This window comes from Lemur catta, chromosome 8 (assembly GCF_020740605.2).
Source record: "Lemur catta isolate mLemCat1 chromosome 8, mLemCat1.pri, whole genome shotgun sequence".
Lineage (NCBI taxonomy): Eukaryota > Metazoa > Chordata > Mammalia > Primates > Lemuridae > Lemur > Lemur catta.
In genome coordinates, this window is record NC_059135.1 from 99,812,662 (window position 1) to 99,835,946 (window position 23,285).

General features: G+C 50.1%; 1 protein-coding gene across 1 annotated transcript; it reads left to right on the forward strand.

Annotated features, from left to right (window-relative positions):
- The first annotated feature begins 212 nt into the window (after positions 1-212).
- PROC (protein C, inactivator of coagulation factors Va and VIIIa) lies at positions 213-22,281 on the forward strand. The gene is given in 13 exon segments (XM_045558832.1): positions 213-315; positions 7,482-7,638; positions 11,821-11,901; positions 12,114-12,170; positions 13,060-13,226; positions 14,663-14,687; positions 14,812-15,017; positions 15,019-15,184; positions 18,682-18,879; positions 18,946-19,054; positions 19,115-19,184; positions 20,354-20,471; positions 21,610-22,281. Coding segments are annotated over 13 exon segments (1,962 nt in total). The 5' UTR covers positions 213-297; the 3' UTR covers positions 22,200-22,281.
- Positions 22,282-23,285: the final 1,004 nt, after the last annotated feature.

A 23,285-nucleotide genomic window follows, 5' to 3' on the forward strand; every position in this document is an offset into this window, starting at 1 on the left:
CAAGGAAACTTAAAGAACAAGGGGGTTTCTGGGAGAGTGTGGTGACCCTCATGAACCCAAGCCATGATGTGCCACTAATCACTGGGAGGCAGGGGCCACTCCCAATGCTCCCTGGGACTCTCCAGGTCTCCCTGGTTTCATGCCTCAGCCTCTCTTTCTACGTCTGCACCTTCCTTCTCATCAACTTCCTCTACTTTAGGCCCAAACATGGATCCCCCTGGCTTCAAACTCTTCTGAGTCCAGCGCCCACAGCGGACTGAAGGCTTGAGGCCCCATGCCAAGGGCTGGGAAAATGTGATGGATCAGCTGGATCAGGTGACTTCCCTGTGCAATCAGCAGAAGCCATTTAGGGGCACAGACTTGGAGGAGGAGCATGGGCAAGTCCTCTGAGGAGGGGGTAAGGCAGGGAAGGATTGGGGGCATCTCGGGTACAGCCCAGTCGAGGGAAGAAGATACCTAATGAACGCTGATAGACTGCAGGGCACGGGGAAAGGCTCCGAGTTGGACCGTTTGTTCCTGCCCTTCTCCTTTCTGGCCAGGAACATGTAGAGATCATCCAGTGTCTCTCCCAGTGTCATGGCGCAACGAAGAATGCTCCAGACTCAATCTCAGGCTGAAGGAGGAGGAGAGACTCTTCATTTCAAAGAGCTCTCGAACCTCTCCAAATCTCTGTATTTATTGTAGGGAAAGGTATGTGTTTACAGGAAAGAACATTTAGATAAAATCTTTGGTGCATTGTGGTAAACAAGTCTATTTAGTGATATACATTAAACTTAAAATTATCTTGTTATTTGCTTGTTGCTCCTTAAGGCTATCAAGAAAAGGGCAGGGACCCAACATCAGTCACGCTTCCATCCATTCCAAAGCCTGCTGTGTGCAGCCGGCTGATAACAATCCTATCCCAAGTCCTGTTTGCAGGACTGCCAGATGTGCGCCTTTGTCGCAGTCCCTTTACCCAGGCCTTTATGCCTTTTCTAACATCCTCTACATCTCACCCTTTCTAATTATGATCAAATTGTTCTTGATAGTTGAGACCGAAAGCCAGGTAAGCCGCCAAGTTCTGTTTGTGTTGAGTTATGCGTCGAGTCATAGAGATCAATTGTTTGCAGACTGCTAGAAACAAAACAAAAAAGTATAATAATTCCAGCCATAACCTAAATTCTAATATTAAGTCCTGTAAACTATTGTTTGGGGTTCAACCAGCAAAGGTATCTTGTAGCTTTTATAAAGTATACATTTGTAAATTTGAATAAAGTTGTATTTGATTTTGTAGGTGATTTTCCAATTGTAGTACTTGAGATTCTAAGTGAGATTTGAAAGCCCCCTGTAGATTAGTCTTTACCACATTTTAAGGATAAGTGGATTTATTACATAGTAAGGGTGTAACGCACTGTGTGCAATATTCCCAATCATATCGCAGGCCTTGACTAGTAATAAATGCTTGTTGTTGGTCTCTGACCCATTCTATAGCCGCTTCCAGTGTCTGTAGTCTAGCCAGCATACCTTTATCAATTTCAGTTTGTTCTTGCATTTGATGTGTAACATTTACCAGAACTGCTTCCAGTATGGCTGCCGTGTGTATTGATTCAGTAAGAGATACAGCAGCCACCGTTGCAGTAGCAAGGATAATAGCTGAAACTAAGAAAGTACCAAGAGTAGCCAGGAAGCGTTTGGGTCTGATTTTTGTTAAGGCAGACTATAAGGAAGATTCTCCTTGCCATGCTCTTATTAAATTAACCAGAACCCAAGCTTGTGCTCTTCTTTTTAATATAAATATATAAGTGATATTAAGATTAGTATCATTTTGCAACATAATACAAGAACTATACTAAGAAGGACTCTCACAAGAGATAATATAATAGGTATTAGATTGAGTTATATTAGGAGATTTTTATCCAAAAAAGAAAACGTAAAGGTGAGTGGTACAATCATTACTGAATCACTGACAGTATTGTTTAAAGACAGTGCATGGATGCCAGTGCGGTTAGTGTAATTGCCATGGGATAACACAATTAAAAAATGCAATCCCATTCTCCATATTTTGGTGTAGATACGTATGACTCATATGAATGCTGTCCGTGAGTTGAAGAATGGGGCCTGACAATCCGTGTTCACTCCAAGTAATGGAATGGTTAGATGGGCTGCCAAATTCCAATCCTCTCCCCGAAGAATGTCGTTTCCCGTGGGGTCCCCAATCCCATAAAGTTCCATTATTAAACAAAGTTAATCCTCTGGGATATTCTCTTCTACAGGGGGCCCATTGTACCGAATAAAATTTATATCTCCAATCTCTTTTTGGTTTGCAAATGGCCAGGTCAGGAGTAAAAGTTGTAACATTGATATTTATGGTTGTATTTACAGTTAAAGCAGAGACAAAGGTTAAATTAGCTGTATTGTTGCCACTCTTAGGCTGATAATATAAATATTCCTGAGGAATAATTTGTACACAACCCTCAACGTTTGGTAAGGTGGAAAAACAAATAGGAGGGTTACTGGCAGTAAATAGTATGGAATCATTATTATGTAACCATTCAGTATGTGACGTTGATGGTCCTGAGGGTGGCAGCCAAACGCCACCAGTCTACCCTGTGTCATCATAAGACAAAGAAGGATCTACATCCCACAATGTAGGCACATGAAATAAAGGTGGGTTCAATAAATGGCTCCTATAAACTGTGGCACCTGCTGGGGATAGCAGTGACCATCCTAAGAGGAGTAGAAACCATCGGCCTACCTGTTCAGAGTCCTCACCTATGATGGCCAAATATGCTAAAAATTAATTTTCTGCTGTTAGGGCAGCTCCAGCCCTCGTAATTATTGTTAATTGTCTTTTGATCAAGCCTCTTCAATTGTCCCCAGGTCACATCAGGAGCTTGTCTTGTCCTGGTCAATGTTGTCCTTTGTTGCTCCAGGGTCAGATTCCTCATCTGGGGGATGGAATTGTCTGGCATTCTCCAGCTCGTGATATAGCTTCACCCTTTTTGGAGGGACCCACTCTGGACCTGTTTCTCGAGAGACACAAACTGCACCTCAACTCCCTGTCATACAGGAAAAGATCCTTGCCATAAATTATTAACCCGGTCTTTAACAAACACTTTCTTTTGATTTAATTGATTAAAATTATGTTTTCCAATCTACAATCCATAGCAGTATAGCCATTATCTCCAATATTAAGGAAATTCAAAGCAAATAAGGCTTTAGCTATTTGTTCTTTAGGTGATAGTCCTTTATTCTCCCTTTTTCATTTTAATAGGTAAGTTGTTTTTTTTTTTGAGACAGAGTCTCACTCTGTTGCCCAGGCTAGAGTGCCGTGGCATCAGCCTAGCTCACTGCAACCTCAAACTCCTGGGCTCAAGGGATCCTTCTGCCTCAGCCTCCCGAGTAGCTGGGACTACAGGCATGTGCCACCATGCCCGGCTAATTTTTCTATATATATTTTTAGCTGTCCATATAATTTCTTTCCATTTTTAGTAGAGACAGGGTCTTGCTCTTGCTCAGGCTGGTCTCGAACTCCTGAGCTCAAACAATCCGCCCGCCTCGGCCTCCCAGAGTGCTAGGATTACAGGCGTGAGCCACTGCGCCGGGCCATAATAGATAAGTCTTTAAAGTACGGTGTGCATGTTCTACTAGAGCTTGCCCGGAAGAATTATAGAATATTCCTGTGATATGTTTAATTTTCCAATTTTGAAGGGTAGAATTATATTTTTTCAATAAATAGGAAGGGCCGTTATACGCTGTGATAATTTTGGGTAATCCTGAAACTGTGAGCGTTTGCAATAAATGTTGGATAGCATGATGGCTAGTTTCCCCTAACAAGGGCGTGGCATGAATGAAGCCTGAATGTGCATCAATAGTAACATGTATGCATTTGAGACTCCAGAATACGGTAATTGTGTAATATCAGTTTGCCAAATATTATTTGGCAATTGCCCTCGTGGGTTTACTCTGGGACCCATTGTTATAAGGGACAAACAGAATTGTTGGCAGTCAGGACAAGTTTTAACAGTAAGTTTTGCTTGAGCTACAGTAATGGGATAAAGTTTTTTCAATGCCTTAGCATTTTGATGAAAGAAGTTATGATCTAGGCGTGCCTGCTGAAAGGCTGTAGTATCTTGGGTAAGGAGACATAATTGATTAGATACAATATTATCCACAAAATTATTACCATCCGTAAGTGGCCCAGGTAAGGAAGTATGTGATCTAATGTGTGTAATAAAAAGTGGATGACATCACTGAGAAAATAGAGTATGTAAATTAATAAATAAATGTAATAAAGTTTTGTTAGATACATCCTTAATAAAGGAGGTATCAAGGTTTTGCAGGGCATGAATAGCATATTGAGAATCACTAACGATATTGATAGGGATGTTAGGAAAGGTATTTAATTCTAGTATTAATGCCCCGATTTCAGCTTGTTGAGTGGATTGGAAACCTTTCTTATAGAAATAATTCCATTTGGCATCTTTCCAAGCTGTGGCTACTTTGCCTGTTTGGCCAGAGCCATGTAGAGGGTCTGAGCATCTATGATAGAGGTAGATTATAAAATATTAGGCAAAGTGATAGGAATAGTTTGAAAAAACCGTAATAATTTTGATGAAGGATAATTAGTAATTGTTCAAGGTGATCTGAAAGAGCACATTGCCATTTTAAGTTTTGTGCTAATAGAGTGTCTAAATTTTATTGGTCTAAAGGAATATATACGCGCACTGGGTCATATCCTGAAAGCTGAATGCAGCATGTTCTTCCTTTTTGTATAATATAAGCTAACATGTCTATAACTTTATTAAAAGTCCTTTTATAAGTGTGGCCTAAAAATATCCATTCTAAACAATCTAACTCAGTTATAAACTGTCCTAACAGGCCAGGTGGGCTATGCTTAGTATTAAAGAGAAAAAGATCAATGGGATAAGATGAGTGAATTCTAGATAAGAAACAACCTTGTAATTTTTCGTCCACTAATGATAATTCCTGTAATGCTTGTTCAGAGAGAGAGCGAGGGGAATTTAAGACTGAGTTACCTTTTAAAGTATTAAATAAATGTGTTAATTCCCCTTTAGTAATACCCAGGATGGGACGCACCCAATTTATTTGTCCTAGTAGTTGTTGTAAAGAGTTTAAAGTAAGAGGTTGAGTAATATTTATTTTTGTAAATTGTGGGTGAATGCTCCTGTGTGTTACAATATAACCTAAATATTTCCATGGAATAGAAGTTTACACCTTTTCTGGTGCAATATGTAACCCTTGTTCACGAGTAACTTGAGTTACTATCTTATAGGCTCGTTCAACTTCATGTGTGGTAGCTGCAGCAAGTAAGATATTGTCCATATAATGGAATATTTTTGTGTTTGGAAGCATCTGTCTAACAGGCTGTAGGGCCTTATGAACAAAATATTGACAGGTGGCGGGGCTATTCATCATTCCCTGAGGCAGAACTTTCCACTGCTATCTGGCTACTGATTCTTGATGGTTGATTACAGGTACCGTAAAGGCAAATTTTTCTTTATCATCAGGATGTAGGGAAATAGTAAAGAAACAGTCTTTAAGATCTATGACTATTAATGGCCAATTTCCCGGGGTCATAACTGGGGAGGGTAATCCAGGCTATAAAGGGGCCATAGGTTCTATAACAGCATTAGTAGGTCTAAGATCATGCAATAGTCTCCATTTTCCAGACTTTTTAGGTATAACAAAGATAGGAGTATTCCAAGCACTATTGGATTCTTCTATATGATCAGCTTTTAACTGTTCTTGAACGAGTTCCTTGAGATGTAAAAGTTTTGTAGCTGTAATGGGCCGCTGTTCAACCCATACCGGTTTATTTGTTTTCCATTGTAGTTTTAAAGGCTGGACTAGAGTAGTGGCCCCTCCTAAAAAGCGGAAATAGAAAGCTGTACCCCACTGTTGAAGTAAATCTCTTCCCCACAAGGAGAAGGGAATATTCATAACAAAAGGCTGGATATTGGCCCATTTCCCTTCTGGCCCTTCACATGTAAGATGAAAGGCACTTAAATTGGGCATTTGATAACCTCTGACACCTGGAGCCATAACAGGGGCATTAATTATAGGCCATTCAGTAGGTCAGTGTTGAGAAGCTATAATGGATTTGTCTGCTCCTGTGTCTATAATTCCATGAAATTGTTTTCCTTTAATAGTGACTGTTAATTGAGGCCTCTGTGTAGTTACTGGAGCAGATCAAAAGGCAGTAGGACCAGAATGACAAAATCTCTCACCGTTTCTTTATTTATTTTGAGCATTTCCCTGTAAGTAAGGAATTAAAAAGGAGTTGAGCTATTCGAGTTCCTGCTGTTAAAACATGAAGGCCTATAGCTTTTACCATTGCTTTGATTTCTCCATGATAATCGGAGTCAATTATTCCGGGTAAAACTTGTACTCCTTTTAAAGTCCAACTAGATCTCCCTAATAATAGCCCAAAAAATTCTTTAGGTAGTGGCCCAAAGATTCCTGTGGTGATAAGGTACACCTTATCTTTTTCCTTAAGAACTATCTCCTCTGGTGCTGGGAGGTCCAACCCTGCACTACCGGTTGTTGTGGCAGAGAGGTCTGCAATGCGATTTTTTTTTTTTTTTTGAGGCAGAGTCCCACTCTGTCACCCTGGCTGGAGTGCCATGGCATCAGCCTAGCTCACAGCAACCTCAAACTCCTGGGCTCAAGCGATCCTCCTGCCTCAGCCTCCGAGTAGCTGGCACTACAGGCATGTGCCACCATGCCCGGATAATTTTTTCTATATATTTTTAGTTGTCCGGTTAATTTCTTTCTATTTTTTAGTAGAGACAGGATCTTGCTCTTGCTCAGGCTGGTCTTAAACTCCTGAGCTCAAATGATCCACCCACCTCGGCCTCCCAGAGTGCTAGGATTACAGGCGTGAGCCACCGCACCCAACCTGCAATGCTATTTCATTGGCCAGGGCTGGAGGAGCCTGACTGGCCAATGCCGCCCAGACATTTTTCAGGGTACTGGAGAGAGCGCCCCCCTTCAAGTTTCCCTGTATAGGATTACCATCCTTATCAAATTTAGATCAGCACTGATTAGCCCAATGTTTGCCCTTTCCACACTTCAGGCAGGTTTTAGAAGGCTGTTTTTCTTTCCCAAAATTGTTCCTTTTACTATTGTTCTGTGATTGCTTACAATTTTTTGCTACATGGCCAGATTTTCCACAATTATAGCAAGCACCTCCTTGCATCATGGCGGCAAAGGTTTGAGCTAAGTGAGTAGTAGTCCCCACATGTTGACAGGTCTTAATGAAAGCTCCTACATCTGAAGAGGAGGTAAGGATGGGAGCTAATGCTGTTTGACAACCCTATTAGCATTTTCATAAGCTAATTGTAGGATGAGAAGCTTAGCGGCATCCTGGTTAGGTACTTGTCTTTCCACTGCTGTTTGCAGTCTATTGATAGAATCAATGTATGGTTCAGTAACTCCTTGTCTTACAGTAACAGATGATCCCTGTATTTGACCAACAGGGATATGATTCCACGCTCAAATGGCTAATGCCGAACATTGGAGAAATAATCTACCATCACGAACTAATGTTTTCCAGTCTAAAGGAGTCATTTCATAACTATTTCCCAACGCCTCAACCATATGGATGGCAAATGGAGATTGAGGCCATTTTCTCAGGTACTCTTTTTTAGCTCCTTAAACACAGTAAAAGGGAGAGTTTCATGTTGTCGCCTGTTATTTCTCACTAAAGACGGGATGCAACCATAAAGGTGTCAGGTCTCCTGATTTTAACCCTTCTTTTAGACAACACTGGATCAAGGAGGGTCATGCTCCCAAATTAGTTTCTGAAAATACTTTAGGTGGGGGTAGAGCCCACGGAGGTGGTTTATGATAAGTACCTCCTGACAGCAGCACAGGAGGTGGGGGAGGAGGGTAAGCCACGGGGACAGATGGCTGTGCTTCCGCCTGCTCTTTTAAAGGCAGTGGAAATGGCAATTCCTTTTCATCTGACTCATCAGAATCCAAAGACTTTAGAGGCTTCAGTTTATCAGTAGGCTCCCCTGCCTTTTCATGAGGCGCCCCCTGCACCTTAGCTAAAAGGGGCAATCTGTCATATATAATGGAGAAAGAGCACTACGTACTAAGCTCCAGGTTGTCAGCAGAGTGACATTAGTCATTAAGACCCTCTTCAAATCGTTTCTTTAAAACTCATCCTGCCTGTTCCCAGAGCTTGAGATCGAGAGTGCCGGAATCTGGAAACCAAGGACAGTGTTCACGAACCGAAAGTAATAACTGTTGTAATGCCTTTGGTTCCACTGTACACTGAATTGCTTTTGATAATTGTTGTAAAGTCTTAAAGTATAATTTCTGTTCTGTAGTGAGATCCTGACCCATGACTCACAATTAAATGATAAAATCCCCCTCTAGTATTACACGCATGGGTCCTTTCCTTTTCCAGAGTCAGGACTATCCCTTACCGGGATTCTCCGTTAGTCCGTCGAAACTTCTCCACGCGTGAGTTGGGCGAGTCACGCCGCGGTTACCAATTATAGAGATCCTCCAACATCTCGACGAGTGTCATAGCACAACGAAGAATGCTGGAGATCACAATCTCAGGCCCAAGGAGGAAGAGAGACTCTTTTCCTTTCAAAGAGCTCTGGCACCTCTCCAAATCTCCATATTGGTTGCAGGGAAAGGTATAGGTGTTTACAGTAAAGAACATATAGATAAAATCCTTGGCGTCATACAGTAAGCGCGTTGTTCTAAACAAGTCTATTTAGTGATATACATTAAACTTATAATTATCTTGTTATTTCCTTGTTGCTCCTTAAGGCCATAAAGGAAAGGGCCAGGACCCAACATCAGTCACGCTTCCATCCGTTCCAAAGCCTGCTGTGTGCAGCCGGCTGATAACAATCCTATCCCAAGTCCTGTCTGCAGGACTGTCTGATGTGCTCCTTTGTCACAGTCCCTTCACCCAGGCTGTTATGCCTTCTCTAACATCCTTTACAGAACTCACTGCAGCCGCTCCAGGGTCCTGTTCCTTTTTCCCACTTGCTGACAAAACTGGTCAACTGGAGCTAGGAGGACCTGAGTTCTAATCTATGTCTACCAACTGCCCACTGTAAGGGAAAGTGCATTTGTACAGGCAATGGTTTCTTAGGCCAAACTAAGATGACTGCCGCCATGTTTGTTTCGGCCCGGCCCCCTGGTTAGCTGGGCTTCCTGAGAGGCGTGAGTCAGCACACTCATGTAACCAAGGTGTTATCTCCCGTGTGAACCCATGTGATCCCGCTTCCCATGGCATGTTGCCTCTATTGTTCAGAGCCGGATATAAGCGCTTGCCATGTTCTCGGCCATGCTTTTCGCCACTGCTGTATCCCCTGACAATAAATAGCATGGCTCACCTGCCTGCTGCCACTCGCCTTTTCTTCCCATTTCGGAAGCCTGTGCCGGAGCACAAGCTAGCCGCAGAGATCCTCCTCACACCCACTCCGTGAATTTGGGTGAGTAACACAAGCCTGCGGAGCCTCCTCATCTGCAAAGTAACGGTCACAGAACTGGCCGCAAGCAGCTGTGTGTGTGGGGGGTGGGGGGGCGTCACACGAACAACTAAAAGTGAGGGTCTAGCCCAGTGCCGTCACCCGTGTGGTGGGGACCCCAAGGGGATTATCTTTTTTTTTTTTTTGAGACAGTCTTGCTCTGTTGCCCGGGCTAGAGTGAGTGCCGTGGCGTCAGCCTAGCTCACAGCAACCTCAAACTCCTGGGCTTAAGCGATCCTACTGCTTCAGCCTCCCGGGTAGCTGGGACTACAGGCATGTGCCACCATGCCCAGCTAATTTTTTTTTATATATATATTTTAGTTGGCCAGATAATTTCTTTCTATTTTTTTTTTTAGTAGAGACGGGATCTTGCTCTTGCTCAGGCTGGTCTCGAACTCCTGAGCTTGAGCAATCCACCTGCCTCGGCCTCCCAGAGTGCTAGGATTACAGGCGTGAGCCACCGCGCCCGGCCGGGATTATCTTTTTATGTTTTTATGCATCAGCAATTAGGACAGCATGTCATGGTGACAGTGTCTTTTTTATACTGGCACATAAAAGAGGTGCATCTTTTAATTAATGTCATCCTAGATTTGACGAAATATGGAATCATTACCTGTGCTGATCTTGGGCAAGCTACAATATCTCTGGGTAAAAATGTCCTCATCTGCAAAATGGGGACAACCTCCTCACCTCAGCCAGCCACCATGAGGTTAAAATGAGACCATATCATCAACAGTTCTGAGGGTGCCCGGCCCTCTTCTCCTCCCTTCTGGACAGCATCCTTGGTGGGCAGAGGTGGGCTTCAGGCAAACCGAGCTGCCTTGAGCTGGGACCAGGAGTGTGGGCCAATTGTTTGTTTATCTCTGGAGAGAGAGGGCTCAGTGCTGAAGGCCAAGCAAATATTTGTGGTTATGGATTAACCCGAGTTCCAGGCTGTCATGGCGGCAGGAGGCAGAACTTGCAGTCTCTCCATGACCCACCCCTGTGAGTCTCCTTCGACGCAGGTCTGTGGGGGATGCAGAGGGAGCGGTGCAGAAGGAAGAGGAGGACTCAGTGGTGATGAGGGTCAAATCCTCAAACCTGGGTTCTCGAGACCAGCCAGAGCCTGGGGTAAAGAGAAATGAGGCCCAGCCCTAGGCAGGCCAAGGCACTGGTTGGCGTTCCCCAGGCCTAGGAGCCCGAGTCCCAGGGAGCCCCTCTCTTTCCAGACTGTGGGTCAAATGGAAGTAGGGCGAGGGTCTCCAGGGCCATGGCCATCCCCGGAGGCAGCTTAGAACCCGGGACCCCCCCCATTCTCTTTACTCCGCTCTCACCTCCAAACCTGCGCCTCAGAGTTAAACCTGGGGCCATCAGAACCAGCCTTAGAGGCAGGGAGCAAAGGTGGAGAGGCAGGTCAGGCAGGGGTGTTGGAGGCAGCACGCAGGCCTACTCATGGGGTCTCCAGCTGGCAGGGCTACCGCTGTGGCCTTGTGGGGCACTCAGTGGTTGGGGGTAGGGGTTAAGATCCAGGCCTAGAGCCTCAAGACCAGGCCTGGGCTCTTGAGTCCTAGTTCTGCCAGCTCCTGGTCATGGATTTTTACTAAGCTACTCAACCCCTGTGGCCCTCAGTTTCTCCCTCTATGAAATGGGGGTGACAACATTAATACCTACCTCTTGGGTGGCTGTGAGCCTTCACTGAGGTAATAGTAGGTAATGTTTACCAAGCATTTGCTATGTGCAAACCCTGTTTTAAGAGCTGTTAATTCTTGAAATACCCTTTATGGCAGAAACAGTTATTCTGTTTGTTTTACAAACGAGGAAACTGAGCCATGGAGCAATTAAGCATCTTGCCCAACATTGCCATCCGGTAAGTGCTGGAGCTGGAATTTGCACCAGGTGGTCTGGCTTCACGCCTGTCTTCTAAATCATGTACACAGTGCTTGAAAGACACCCCGAGTGTCTAATCAGCGTTAGCCATTCTCAGCCCAGCTGTCGGCCCAGCAAAGGCAGCCACCCCACCTCCCCCAGCCATCACCAAAGAGCAAGGCAAGGGAGGGCACAGGCATTCCAGTGCATGCTCCACCACACTTAGGCGAGTCCCTTTGATCTTCACAAGGACCCTGTGTGCCTCCCACTTCCGGGGCAGGTGGTCCAACCTTAGTGCCATACAATGACGACAGAGGCTCTGGGCTGTCTGTGTAGTGAACAAGTACCCCCTGACCCCAGCTTTCACCCTGGCAACCAACACACAGGAACAGCCCCTTCATGCGGCTTCTGCTTGGGGGTGCAGGCAGAGCAGCAGCTGGGGTGCTGCTGGGAGCTCAAAAGTCCTCCTCAGACAGGTGCGGAATGTGGCAGCTCGCGAGCCTCCTGCTGTTCGTGGCCACCTGGGGAATTTCCAGCACACCAGCTCCTCCTGGTAAGGCCCCACCCCCACCCGGACCCCCTCGGCCTCCACAGGCCCTGGCTGGCACCTGCCAGGCCTTCATGCCCTTTGGCAGCCCCTCTGAGCCGAGGGTGAGATGAGGGCAGCAAGTCCCAGCAGGCCAGCTGTGGACGCAGCACGGCTGCGATGGCGGGCACAGGCGTGGCAGGGAGCCCTGTGCTTACCTCCTAAAGCTCCTTCCTCAGCAGGGTCCCTGCGTGTTCCCTCTCCACCCACTCGCTCCCTCAACTGTGAAGGCCCAGGCACCGCCTCTCCTCCCAACTGCACATCTGCTGCGTAGCTGCCCTCCCCCAACCCCTTTCCTAGTCCCCCCCCCCCCCGCCAACAGGAGGCGGCCATGATTCTCCAGAGGCTGCGTGACACATGACCTCATGACCTACCTGGAGCCACATGAGGCTGCTCGAGGCCTTGGTGCCTCTTCTCGAGCTGCTCATCGCCTGGTCCCCTCCCCACACCCTGAGGTCTACTTGAGTTCATCTGTCCAGACTCAGCTCTGGCACACCTTCCTCTGGGGGCCCTTCCCTCCAACCCCTCATGCTCGCCCCCCCGCTGAGATCCCTGCCTCCTAGCTGTCCCCTGCACCCAAGACAGACACCTCGCAGAGCCCAGGAGGCACTTGGTGACACGCACTGGGTGACAGGTCTGTCTGCCCTCCAGGTGTCCCTGTCCAAGGAGGACATGGGGGATGTTGGGGGTGGGGCAGTGGCTGCACGAGGTGTGCTGGGAGAACAATGGGACCGTTTGCCTTTGCGGTCCTGGCAGCCGCGGCCGGCTTTGGCATTGAGTGCTCCTGTTGTGCCAGGTGCTGACTGTATTGTTTCACACAATGATCTCCTCCCCATTTTCTGGATGAGTAAATTGAGGTTTAGAGAAGTTAAGACACTGGCTCAAGGTCACACAGAGGTCAGGTTGGGGTTCCCAGGGAGGTTCTGTCTTCCAACTGTCACCTGCTTCCTGCAGAGGAAGAGAGCAGAGGAGCACGTGCAGCATCGTGACCTGGAATTAGAGCAAGTCCTGAGGGGCCTGAGATGAGACCTTTCCAGGCTGTCCCAGCTTGGCTCCCTCAGACCCCCGCAGGCCCCCAGCCCCTCTCAGGCCCCTCCACCACAGTGAGCTCCCCTCCTCCCGAAGCAGACTCGGTGTTCTCCAGCAGCCAGCGTGCCCACCAGGTGCTGCGGGTCAAACGCGCCAACACCTTCCTGGAGGAGCTCCGGCCCAGCAGCCTGGAGCGGGAGTGCACGGAGGAGATCTGTGACTTCGAGGAGGCCAAGGAGATTTTCCAAAACGTGGAAGACACAGTAAGGTCACCTGGCTGGCTGGGTCCAGAGGATGAGGCTCAGGGTGGGCTGGTGGCCAGCTGGAGCCTGGAGGCCCATGGAAGGGTGGACACCAGCCCCTCTTCCCCCCAGCTTGCTAGGGGTGGCTGAGTGGAGTGAATAGGACGATGGCCCTGTGGTGTTGGTTGGGCACACATGAATGTGAGAAACAGAACCTTGCAATGAGTTTGAGGAAGGAGAGAGTGAAGGGCAGCCCTGGGCTGGGAGTCCCCCCAACCCCATGGAGAGAGTTCAGTCTACCCTCCAGCTACTGCTGGACACCCTGCCTCCCCTTTCTGTCTCAGCCGTCAGCCCTGCTTCCACTCAGGTACCCGAGGATCAGGCTTGTGTGACCTGGACTCCCCGATGCCTATCCGCATGTCCTCACTCGCTCTGTGAATCGGGTCCAGTTCTCAAGGGAGAAATCCTGATTGCTCAGGGGATCTCAAGAAAGGGTCTGGGTCCTTCTGGCCTAAGGGTCAGAGTCCTCCAGAGTCCCCAGGGCCCTGCGGAGGTGGTCCTAGGGTGGCAGGGTGGGCTTGGTAAGGGAGGTGGCTTCCTGATACAAAGCTCAGGCCCCCTCTGTCCCCAAGATCTCACTTCCGCTGCTAGGACCTGGGGCCCCTCCCGAGGTGTCTGTAGGGACGCCTCTCCCAGTGAGGTGTTCAAGGCAGAAGGGGGCGCTTGGCCTGCCCCTCTCTTGCCCTTGGCCTTCACCTCCTGGACTGGGTCCTCAGTCCCCACTGCCTCTTTTCCCAAATGGCCTCCTCAGCAGATGCCATATGATTTTCTTAAGGCACAATATGGGCACAGCATGTCACTGCCATGGCTCCCTGACGTCACCCACGGTCACTGGGCCCCGGCATGGCAGAGCGGCTGCTGCTGGGCCTGCTTGACAGCGCAGGCATCAGCGTCACAGCAGTGTCAGGTGTGCTCAGCGCAGCACCTGCGCCCGGTTAGAAACGCACTCTGCCGCCCCAGACTTTCTCAAGCTGCAATCGGCCTCTCGCCAGCTCTGAGGACGCCGGCTTAGGGAGAGACAGAGGCGTGCGAGGGATCGACGCCCTCGGTAGAGGGCGGATGGGGGTGGGGGGGTTGGGGGGCCGGGCCCCTTCCCTTGCAGAGGCTGCTGTGGCGCAGACGGAGCAGTAAGTCGGGCTCCCGCTGCGCGGGGAGGCGGGTACTGTTCGTGGGACGTGGGCGGCGTTGGCGCGGGGGTGGGAGGTGGGGACTGCGGGGCAAGGAGCACTTGCTCCTAGCAGCCTGCGATCATCAGGGATGATCCCCGCTTGTCCCGAAGCCCCTCCCCGCCTCACCTGCCCGCGCACAGGCTGCCCTGCCCCTCCTGGGCCGCACCCGGGAGGCGCCGCACCCCTGCCCGGGCTGCCGGGCCCTGACGCTGCCCGCTCTCCCCACAGCTGGCCTTCTGGTCCAAGTACGTCGGTGAGTGCGTCCCCCTCGCTGGGCTGCGGGTGCCCGCTCCGCTAGGGCTCTCTGGGCCGCTGGGGGTCAGGGAAGGGGCTGGCAATACCAGTGACCCCACACCCCCACCCGCCTTGTGTCGCAGACGGTGACCAGTGCGCGGCCCGGCCCTCGGAGCACCAGTGCGCTAGCCCGTGCTGCGGGCACGGCACGTGCACCGACGGCATCGGTGGCTTCAGCTGCGACTGCAGCCAGGGCTGGGAGGGCCGCTTCTGCCAGCACGGTGAGGGGGCGCCGGGCGCGCGGCGGGCGGGGCCGGGGCGGGCGGCGGGGCCCAGACCGGCGCCACCGCCGCTCTCGGCCTGTGCGCCCCTGTCTCGCAGAGGTGAGCTTCTCCAACTGCTCGGTGGACAACGGCGGCTGCGCGCACTACTGCTCCGAGGCGGAGGGCGGGCGCCGCTGCAGCTGCGCGCCGGGCTACAAGCTGGGGGACGACCACCTGCAGTGCCAGCCCGCGGGTGAGCCGCCCGGGAGCCGCGGGAAAGCCCTGGCGGGGTGGCGACGGGCCGGGCCGCGCCTCCGCGGGGCGGGCGGTGTCCGTTCCTTACCCACGTCCCGGGCGCGCCTCCCTTTCCTCTCACACCCCTGCTTCCCTAAGGAGAGGACAGTCTGCCTGCTTTCACATTTTCCTTTTTACGCATTTTCATTTTTATCACATTTATATATGTACAAAGTTGTAAAAGTCAGAGTTTTACGACTCTTATTAATAAATTTCAGCATGTTGTTCCTTGGCGTGGGTCTTTGTGCACTGGCTGCACAGTGCTCTTGGTAGACCCTTTTAATGTAGAAATTCATCTTTTACTTCTAGGAACAATTTTTAGTCATTTCTTTGACAATCCCTCTTCTGCTTTCTCTGTTCTATTTCTTTCATATCTCTTTCCTCTAGTTTGATTGTCTTTTTAAAACAATTTTTATTGAGGTAAAATATACATATGTAATTTAATTTACCATCTTTGCCATTTTTAGGTGTACAGATGAGTGGTAATACTCTTTTTTTTGCCGTTCCCCTCCCCTTCTTCCTCCCCTTCCTGACCTCTGGTGACCACCAATCTAGTCTCCATTTTCATGAGATCCACCATTTTTTTAGCTCCCACATATGAGTGAGAACATGCAATATTTCTCTTTCTGTGCTTGGCTTATTTCACTTAACATAATGACCTCTGGTTCCATCCATGTTGTAAATGACAAGATTTCATTCTTTTTTATGGCTGAATATTATTCCATTATGTATATACCACATTTTATTTATCCAGTCATCAGTTGATGGGCACTTAAGTTGATTCCATATTTTGGCTATTATGAATAGTGCTACAATAAACATGGAAGTACAGATATCTCTTTGATATATTGATTTCCTTTCTTTTGACTATATACCCAGTAGTGGAATGGTTGGATCATATGGAAGTTCTAGTTTTAGTTTTTTGAGGAGCCTCCATACTGTTCTCCATAGTGGCTGTACTAACTGACATGTCTGCCAATAGCATACGAGGATTCCCCTTTCTTCACATTCTCACCAGCATCTGTTACTGTCTTTTTGATATAAGCCATTTTAACTTCGGTAAGATGGTATTGGATTGTGGTTTTGATTGGTATTTCTCTGATGATTAATGTGGTGGAGCATTTTTTCATATACCTGTTGGCCATTTGTATGTCTTATTTTGAGAAATGTCTATTCAGATCTTTTACCCATTTGTAAATTGAATTTTTTTTTGCTATTGAGTTGTTTGAGCTCCTTATATATTTTAGTTATCATTCCTTTGTCAGATGTATAGTTTGCAAATATTTTCTCCCATTCTGTGTGTTGTCTCTTCACTTTGTTGATTCTTTGCTGTGCAGGAGTTTTTCAGTTTAACTCCAATTGTCTATTTTTACTTTGGTTGCCTGTGTTTTTCAGATCTCATGCAAGAAATCTTTGCCCAGACCAATGTCCTGGCACATTACCCCAATGTTTTCTTCTAGTAGTTTCATAGTTTCAGATCTTAGATTTAAGTCTTTAATCCATTTTGATTTGATTTTTGTGTATGTGGAGAGAGAGGGGTCTAGTTTTATTTTTCTGCATACAGTTATCCAGTTTTCTCTGTACTGTTTATTAAAAAGACTGTTCTTTCCCCATTGTAAGTTCTTGGCACCTTTGTTGAAGATGAGTTGGTTGTCAATGTATGGGTTTATGTCTGGGTTCTGTATTCTGTTCCATTGGCCATGGGTCTGTTTTTTTTTTGTTGTTTGTTTGTTTTTTTATATATTTAAAAAATTTAATTTTAATTTATATTACTTTTTCTTCTTTTTTTTTAGTAGAGACGAGATTTCACTCTTGCTCAGGCTGGTCTCAAACTCCTGAGCTCAAACGATCTGCCTGCCTTGGCCTCCCAAGTGCTAGGATTACAGGCATGAGCCACCGCACTCGGCCCATGGGTCTGTTTTTATGCCAGTACCATCCTGTTTGGGTTACTATAGCTTTTTAATAAATTTTGAAGTCAGGTAGTGTGATGCCTCCAGCTTTGTTCTTTTTGCCCAGGATTGCTTTGGCTATTCAGGGTCTTTTGTGATTTCATATAAATTCTAGGATATTTTTTCTATTTCTGTGAAAATGTTATTGGTGTTTTATTAGGGATCGCATTGAATCTGTAAATTGCTTTGGGCAGTATTGTCATCTTAACGATACTCATTCTTTCAATCCATGAGCATAGAATACCCTTCCATTGGTTTGTGTCTATCTCTTTGAATTTGTGTTCTTCTTTCAGGAAACTTTCCACAACTTTATATTCCAATTCTCCTACTGAAAAAATTTTTCTAACTTTTTATTTTGAAATAATCAGAGATTCACAGGAGTTTGCAAAGAAATGCCTGGTGGCCATTGAGCTTTCCTGCGAGGCCACTGGAAGGCGCCATCATGGCCAGAACCCTTGCTACCCAGATTTTAGGCCTGTTGCCAAAAGAAATCCTCCAAGCTTGTGCTGGAGGATGCTCATGCCTGGCTTCCAGCCCCTTGGAGCAGGGTGGGGAAAGGAAGCTGGCATCTGCACAGACTGTGGATGTCTGCGTGACTCCTGTGGTCAGCCAGGCACACCACTCTTTCCCGACGTGGTGCCTGGAGTCCCCATGTCACCGTGCCTGGTTCACCCTCTTCATGTCTTCTGCATGGGGTGGGAGGGGGGAGTCAAGCTAGTAAGGAGAGCTCTCGCAGTTTCTCTTACACACTCTCAACACACCTCCCATCTGCAGTCCCACCTGCACTGCCTCCCGCAGAAGCACTGAGGCTTCTGTGCTTCCGTTGGCTTCTGGGCACCCCCGTTACTGGCGGAGGTTTTTGCTTTCTAGTCTAAGCCAGTTGCCACATCCATGTGCTGTCAGCTTTTGGAATGGTGTTGTTGTTGTGTTCTCTCTATTCTCTTGTCACTGTGTAGTTCCCCTGTGGATGGCATCCTGTTGCCCCTGCACGTCTAGATCCCTCAACCTGGCATTCGGGCCCCCTAGTGAGCAGACCCTGACAGACCTTCCAGCCCTCAGTTCTCCACAGGGTACACTCCCTTCTTGGCGGGGAGGCCTCACAACTGTGCTCAGGGCTTCACTAGGGCCTCCAAGAATGCTCAGCTCCTTCTCCCCGCAATGTCTTTCCTCTGTTGGGAGCTCGGCAGCATCCCAGCATGAGACCTTACCTAAGTATCTCAGGGATTGCCCCCAACAGCCCTAGGGTGTAATGAAGCCTACGCAGGGACGCACAGTCAGGCGGTGATGCTGCTTGGTCTGGGCCTTGCCATTAGGTGGCACTGTTTGTTGACTGACTGATTGGAGGGGATTTGTAGCTAGTATTAATTAATTGAGTGTTCAGAGCATCACTTATCCCTTGAACCGTACAATGTGGCATACTAGCCTACGGGGGGAGGAGGACAAAGGTGGGAGGGTGGTCTCAGAAACAGTGTCTGGCAGGCCCCTCACGGCCCCCCTCTGCCTTCAGTGAAGTTCCCTTGTGGAAGGCTCTGGAAACGAATGGACAAGAAGCGCAGTTACTTTAAACGTGACACAGACCAAGCAGACCGAGCGGACCCAGACCGAGCGGACCCAGCGGACCCAGCGGACCCAGCGGACCCAGACCCAGACCGAGCGGACCCAGACCCAGACAGAGCGGACCCAGACCCAGACAGAGCGGACCCAGATCGAGCGGACCCAGCGGACCCAGACCCAGACCCAGCGGACCCAGACCCAGACAGAGCGGACCCAGATCGAGCGGACCCAGTGGACCGAGCGGACCCAGCGGACCCAGACCCAGACCGAGCGGACCCAGACCCAGACCGAGCGGACCGAGCAGACCGAGCGGACCCAGACCCAGACCGAGCGGACCCAGCGGACCCAGCGGACCCAGACCCAGACCGAGCGGACCCAGACCCAGACCGAGCGGACCAAGTGGACCCGCGGCTCGTCAACGGGAAGCTGACCAAACAGGGAGACAGCCCCTGGCAGGTAAGGGCAGGTTGCCCCTCTCCTTTGCTGGGTCACCCTGGACGCAGGAACGGGCAGGAAGTGCTGCCATTGCTTGGGGGCCTGGAGGGGAGTGCTAAAGGGAGAGGCGCAGCCGGGCAGGGTGGGGTGGGCACGGCCGTGGAGCGGGAGAGGAGCTGGAAAGCAAGGCTGTGCTGCTGGACGTCAGGCGGAGGCCTGCTGATGGGAGGCGTTTGGCACAGACAGGGCTGGGGGAGGCCTGGCCCTGAGTACCTCCAGCCTCAACATGGGAACTAACACTTATTTGGTGCCTCTCTCTGCCGGCGCTCGGAGGCAGGGTACAGAAATCAACAAGTGGGGGTACTGGCCTCGGGAGCTCAGGAGGGTCAGGACCCTAAACACAGGGCAACCCAGTGGGACTGGAGCCAGGATGGCTGTCAGGACAGGGGCTGAGGGAGGCCCAAGGGGAACTGCCAAGGCAGCCTAGGGGCCACAGAGTCTTCCCAGACGATGCAAGTCCTGGCCCAAGCCCCCAAGGATGAGAGGAGCTCACTGGGTGATGTTGGGTGTGGCTGAGGATGACTGGAACAGCATGGAACAAAGGAACAGCATGAGCAAAGTTAGGAAGACACCCTGGGATGGGCCAACACCGTAAAATGTGCAGAAATAGAAAATGCCAGAAAAGGTCCATAGCCTATGCCCAAGTAATCAGGGAACCCGGGGAAGTGCTCAAGAACCATGCTGGGTAGGGCTGGGCGCGGTGGCTCACGCCTGTAATCCTAGCACTCTGGGAGGCCGAGGCGGGCAGATCGTTTGAGCTCAGGAGTTTGAGACCAGCCTGAGCAAGAGCGAGACCCCGTCTCTACTAAAAAAAATAGAAAGAAATTATCTGGCCAACTAAAATATATATAGAAAAAATTAGCTGGGCATGGTGGCACATGCCTGTAGTCCCAGCTACTCAGGAGGCTGAGGCAGTAGGATCGCTTAAGCCCAGGAGTTTGAGGTTGCCGTGAGCTAGGCTGATGCCACGGCACTCACTCTAGCCTGGGCAACAAAGCGAGACTCTGTCTCAAAAAAAAAAAAAAAAAAAAAAAAAAGAACCATGCTGGGGCCATGTGAGACCCGGGAGCCCTGGACTTGGAGCTGTCAGAGAGCAGCTCTGTGACATCACTGCCCCATGCCCGTTCCAGGTGGTCCTGCTGGACTCTAAGAAGCAGCTGGCCTGCGGGGCAGTGCTCATCCACCCCTCCTGGGTGCTGACGGCGGCCCACTGCATGGAGGTCTCCAGGAAGCTCATTGTCAGGCTTGGTATGGTCTGGAGCCAGGCAAGAGGAGCTTGCCAGGGGCCCGGGGGTGGGGACCAGGCAGGCTGTCCAGGTCTGGGGGACCCTGGTCCCCAGGATGCTTGACCAAGAGGTTGTTTGATCTCCACAGAGGTGTTTTGGGGGAAAAAGACTATGTGTGCCCACCCTGCCCATCCTATAACACCTGGTATTTTGCAGGTAGGGGATTTCTGGTGCCCTCTTCAAATCTGGGCACAGGTCCTTGCACACATGTGTTTGTAAGTGAGGGGTTACACACACCCTCAACTCTTCACTCTCACTCATGCAGAGCAGGCTATGTGTGGACCTCAGCACCCTTGGGTGCAGAGACCTGCAAGGCCTGGCCTCAGGGCTGTGCTTCACAGACGGACAGGGACAGAGCTATGCAGCAGGGGCCCTGGCATCTGCCAAAGCAGATGCTGCATCCCTAGTAGTCTGGGGGTCCCAAGGCACAGGCCCCAATCTATGCCATTTCTAGAGAGGGTTCTTACTCATGTCTTTGTGCAAAAGGAAGGAAAAGGTGTATTGAGAATGACCAGTTCACACTGCCTACAGTTACCTGTGGCATCATCAGGGGCCAGTGGCCCCTAGTGGGGCTTGGCTTAGGATTTCCAGGCCTCCCTTCCCAGGAACCATCAGTCCGGCCTGAGAGGACCTTGTCTCTTGTGTGTGATCCAGATCTTTCTTCCTGGCTGTGCCGTGTTCTGTTGGTCCTCCTCTCTGGTTCTCACTGCTCCTGCCCTCGTCTCTCCGGCTTCAGTTGCTTCCCGTCCCTTTATGGCTCTGCGGGTGTCTAGGGGCCTTGGGCGTCCTTGCTGCCCGTTGCTTCCCTGGCCTCACTGCTCCCTCTGTGAGTCCTGAATCCAGACCAATTCTGCCCCTTTGGGGTTGACACTTGGGGGCCACTCCTGCTGGCAGGAGAAGTCACCCTTGAGAAGGACCCACAGCACAGACAGGTGGCCCCATGACAGCACCTGGGACGTGTGGGTCAACACTTTCCAGCCGCGACCTCCGTCAGGGCGTCTGCCCAGGCCTGCGGGAGCACAGCACTCGTGTCGGCCCTGGGGAAGGCTGTGGGGCAGAGGCTCGCCCAGCCCGCGCTGACGGTGCGCTCTGCCCTGCAGGGGAGTATGACCTGCGGCGCTGGGAGAATCTGGAGGTGGATCTGGGCATCAAGGAGGTCCTCATCCACCCCAACTACAGCAAGAGCACCACCGACAATGACATCGCGCTGCTCCGCCTGGACAGGCCGGCCACCCTCTCACAGCACATCGTGCCCATCTGCCTCCCGGACAGCGGCCTTGCCGAGCGCGAGCTCACTCAGGCTGGCCAGGAGACTGTGGTGACGGGCTGGGGCTATAAGAGCAGCCGAGAGAAAGACACCAAGAGAAACCGCACCTTCATCCTCAACTTTATCAAGATTCCTGTCGTCCCACGCCACAAGTGCATGCAGGTCATGAGCAACATGATCTCTGAGAACATGCTGTGTGCGGGCATCCTCGGGGACCGGCGGGACGCCTGTGAGGGTGACAGTGGGGGGCCCATGGTCACCTCCTTCCGAGGCACCTGGTTCCTGGTGGGCCTGGTGAGCTGGGGTGAAGGCTGCGGCCTCCTCCACAACTACGGCGTGTACACCAAAGTCAGCCGCTACCTCGACTGGATCCACAGCCACATCAGGGACAAGGAGGCGTCCCCCAAGGGCCAGGTGCCCTAGCGCCCTCCCCGCAGGCCACGTTCTTAGCCTATTGTGGGAGGAAGTAACATTGTTGAACATCTACTAAATGTCACATGCTTTATGAACAGAATCTTATTTAACTCTCAGATCAGCCCTGTGGGGTGCAGAGGAGCAGATCCAAGTTTTGTGGGGTCTGAAGCTGACAAAATCTCGGGGGTGCTCTGTTTATGAAAAAGGGTAAAAAATGTGACTACAAAACTTCCAGAACCTTTCCCAGGGCCAGTCAGGGACCCCAAAGCGAAGCTTGGCTGGCTTTACAGAAAACCCAGCTGTGGACGCAGATGTCTGTCTAGCACAGAGCAGGAGACCGGGGCTCAGCGAGCGCACACGGCAGAGCCGGGTCCGAATCTAGGCCTGGCTCCAAAATGCTGGCGATTTGTTTCTGCTTTCCGTTGTTCCGGGAGGGCAGCTGTTTTGACTCGCGCTGGGCGTGGAGGCTGTCGCTAACCCTGCGGGCAGTGGCCAGAGGCCACAGGGCGCTGGTTCAGCCCAGAACGAGCCCACGGAGCAGCCGAGACGCTCCTGTAAGAACAGTGTTCTACAGTCACGGCCGCCGTAGCGACAGGCTCTGCCCCAGCCTGGCCTTCCGGGCTAATTGCAGAGACAGAGAAATAAGTTAGAGTGTCCTCATTTGGAATGATTAAGTGCCTGATAAAAAGGAATGGGAGTGAGACAGAGCAGAGAAAATTAGTCTAAAGTCCCAAAATTAGTCTAGCTCTCTGTGTGGCCACGGGCAAGTCATTTCTCCTCACTAGGCGTGACGGTTAATTTTAGGTGTCAGTTTGACTGGATTATGGGACGCCCAGAGAGCTGGTAAAACATTACTTCCAGGTACATGTGTGAGGGCTTTCTCCGGGGAGACTGGGGAGAGTCGGTGGGCCGAGTGGGGAAGATCTGCCGTCAGGTGAGCAGCGTGGAACAAAAGGCAGAGGGAAGGTGAACTCGCTCTTTCCTGGAGCTGGAACACCCTTCTCCTGCCTTGGACATCAGAACTGCAGGTTCTCAGGCCTCTGGATTTTGGGACTCACACCAGTAGCCCCCCAGGTTCCCAGGCCTTTCGTCTCG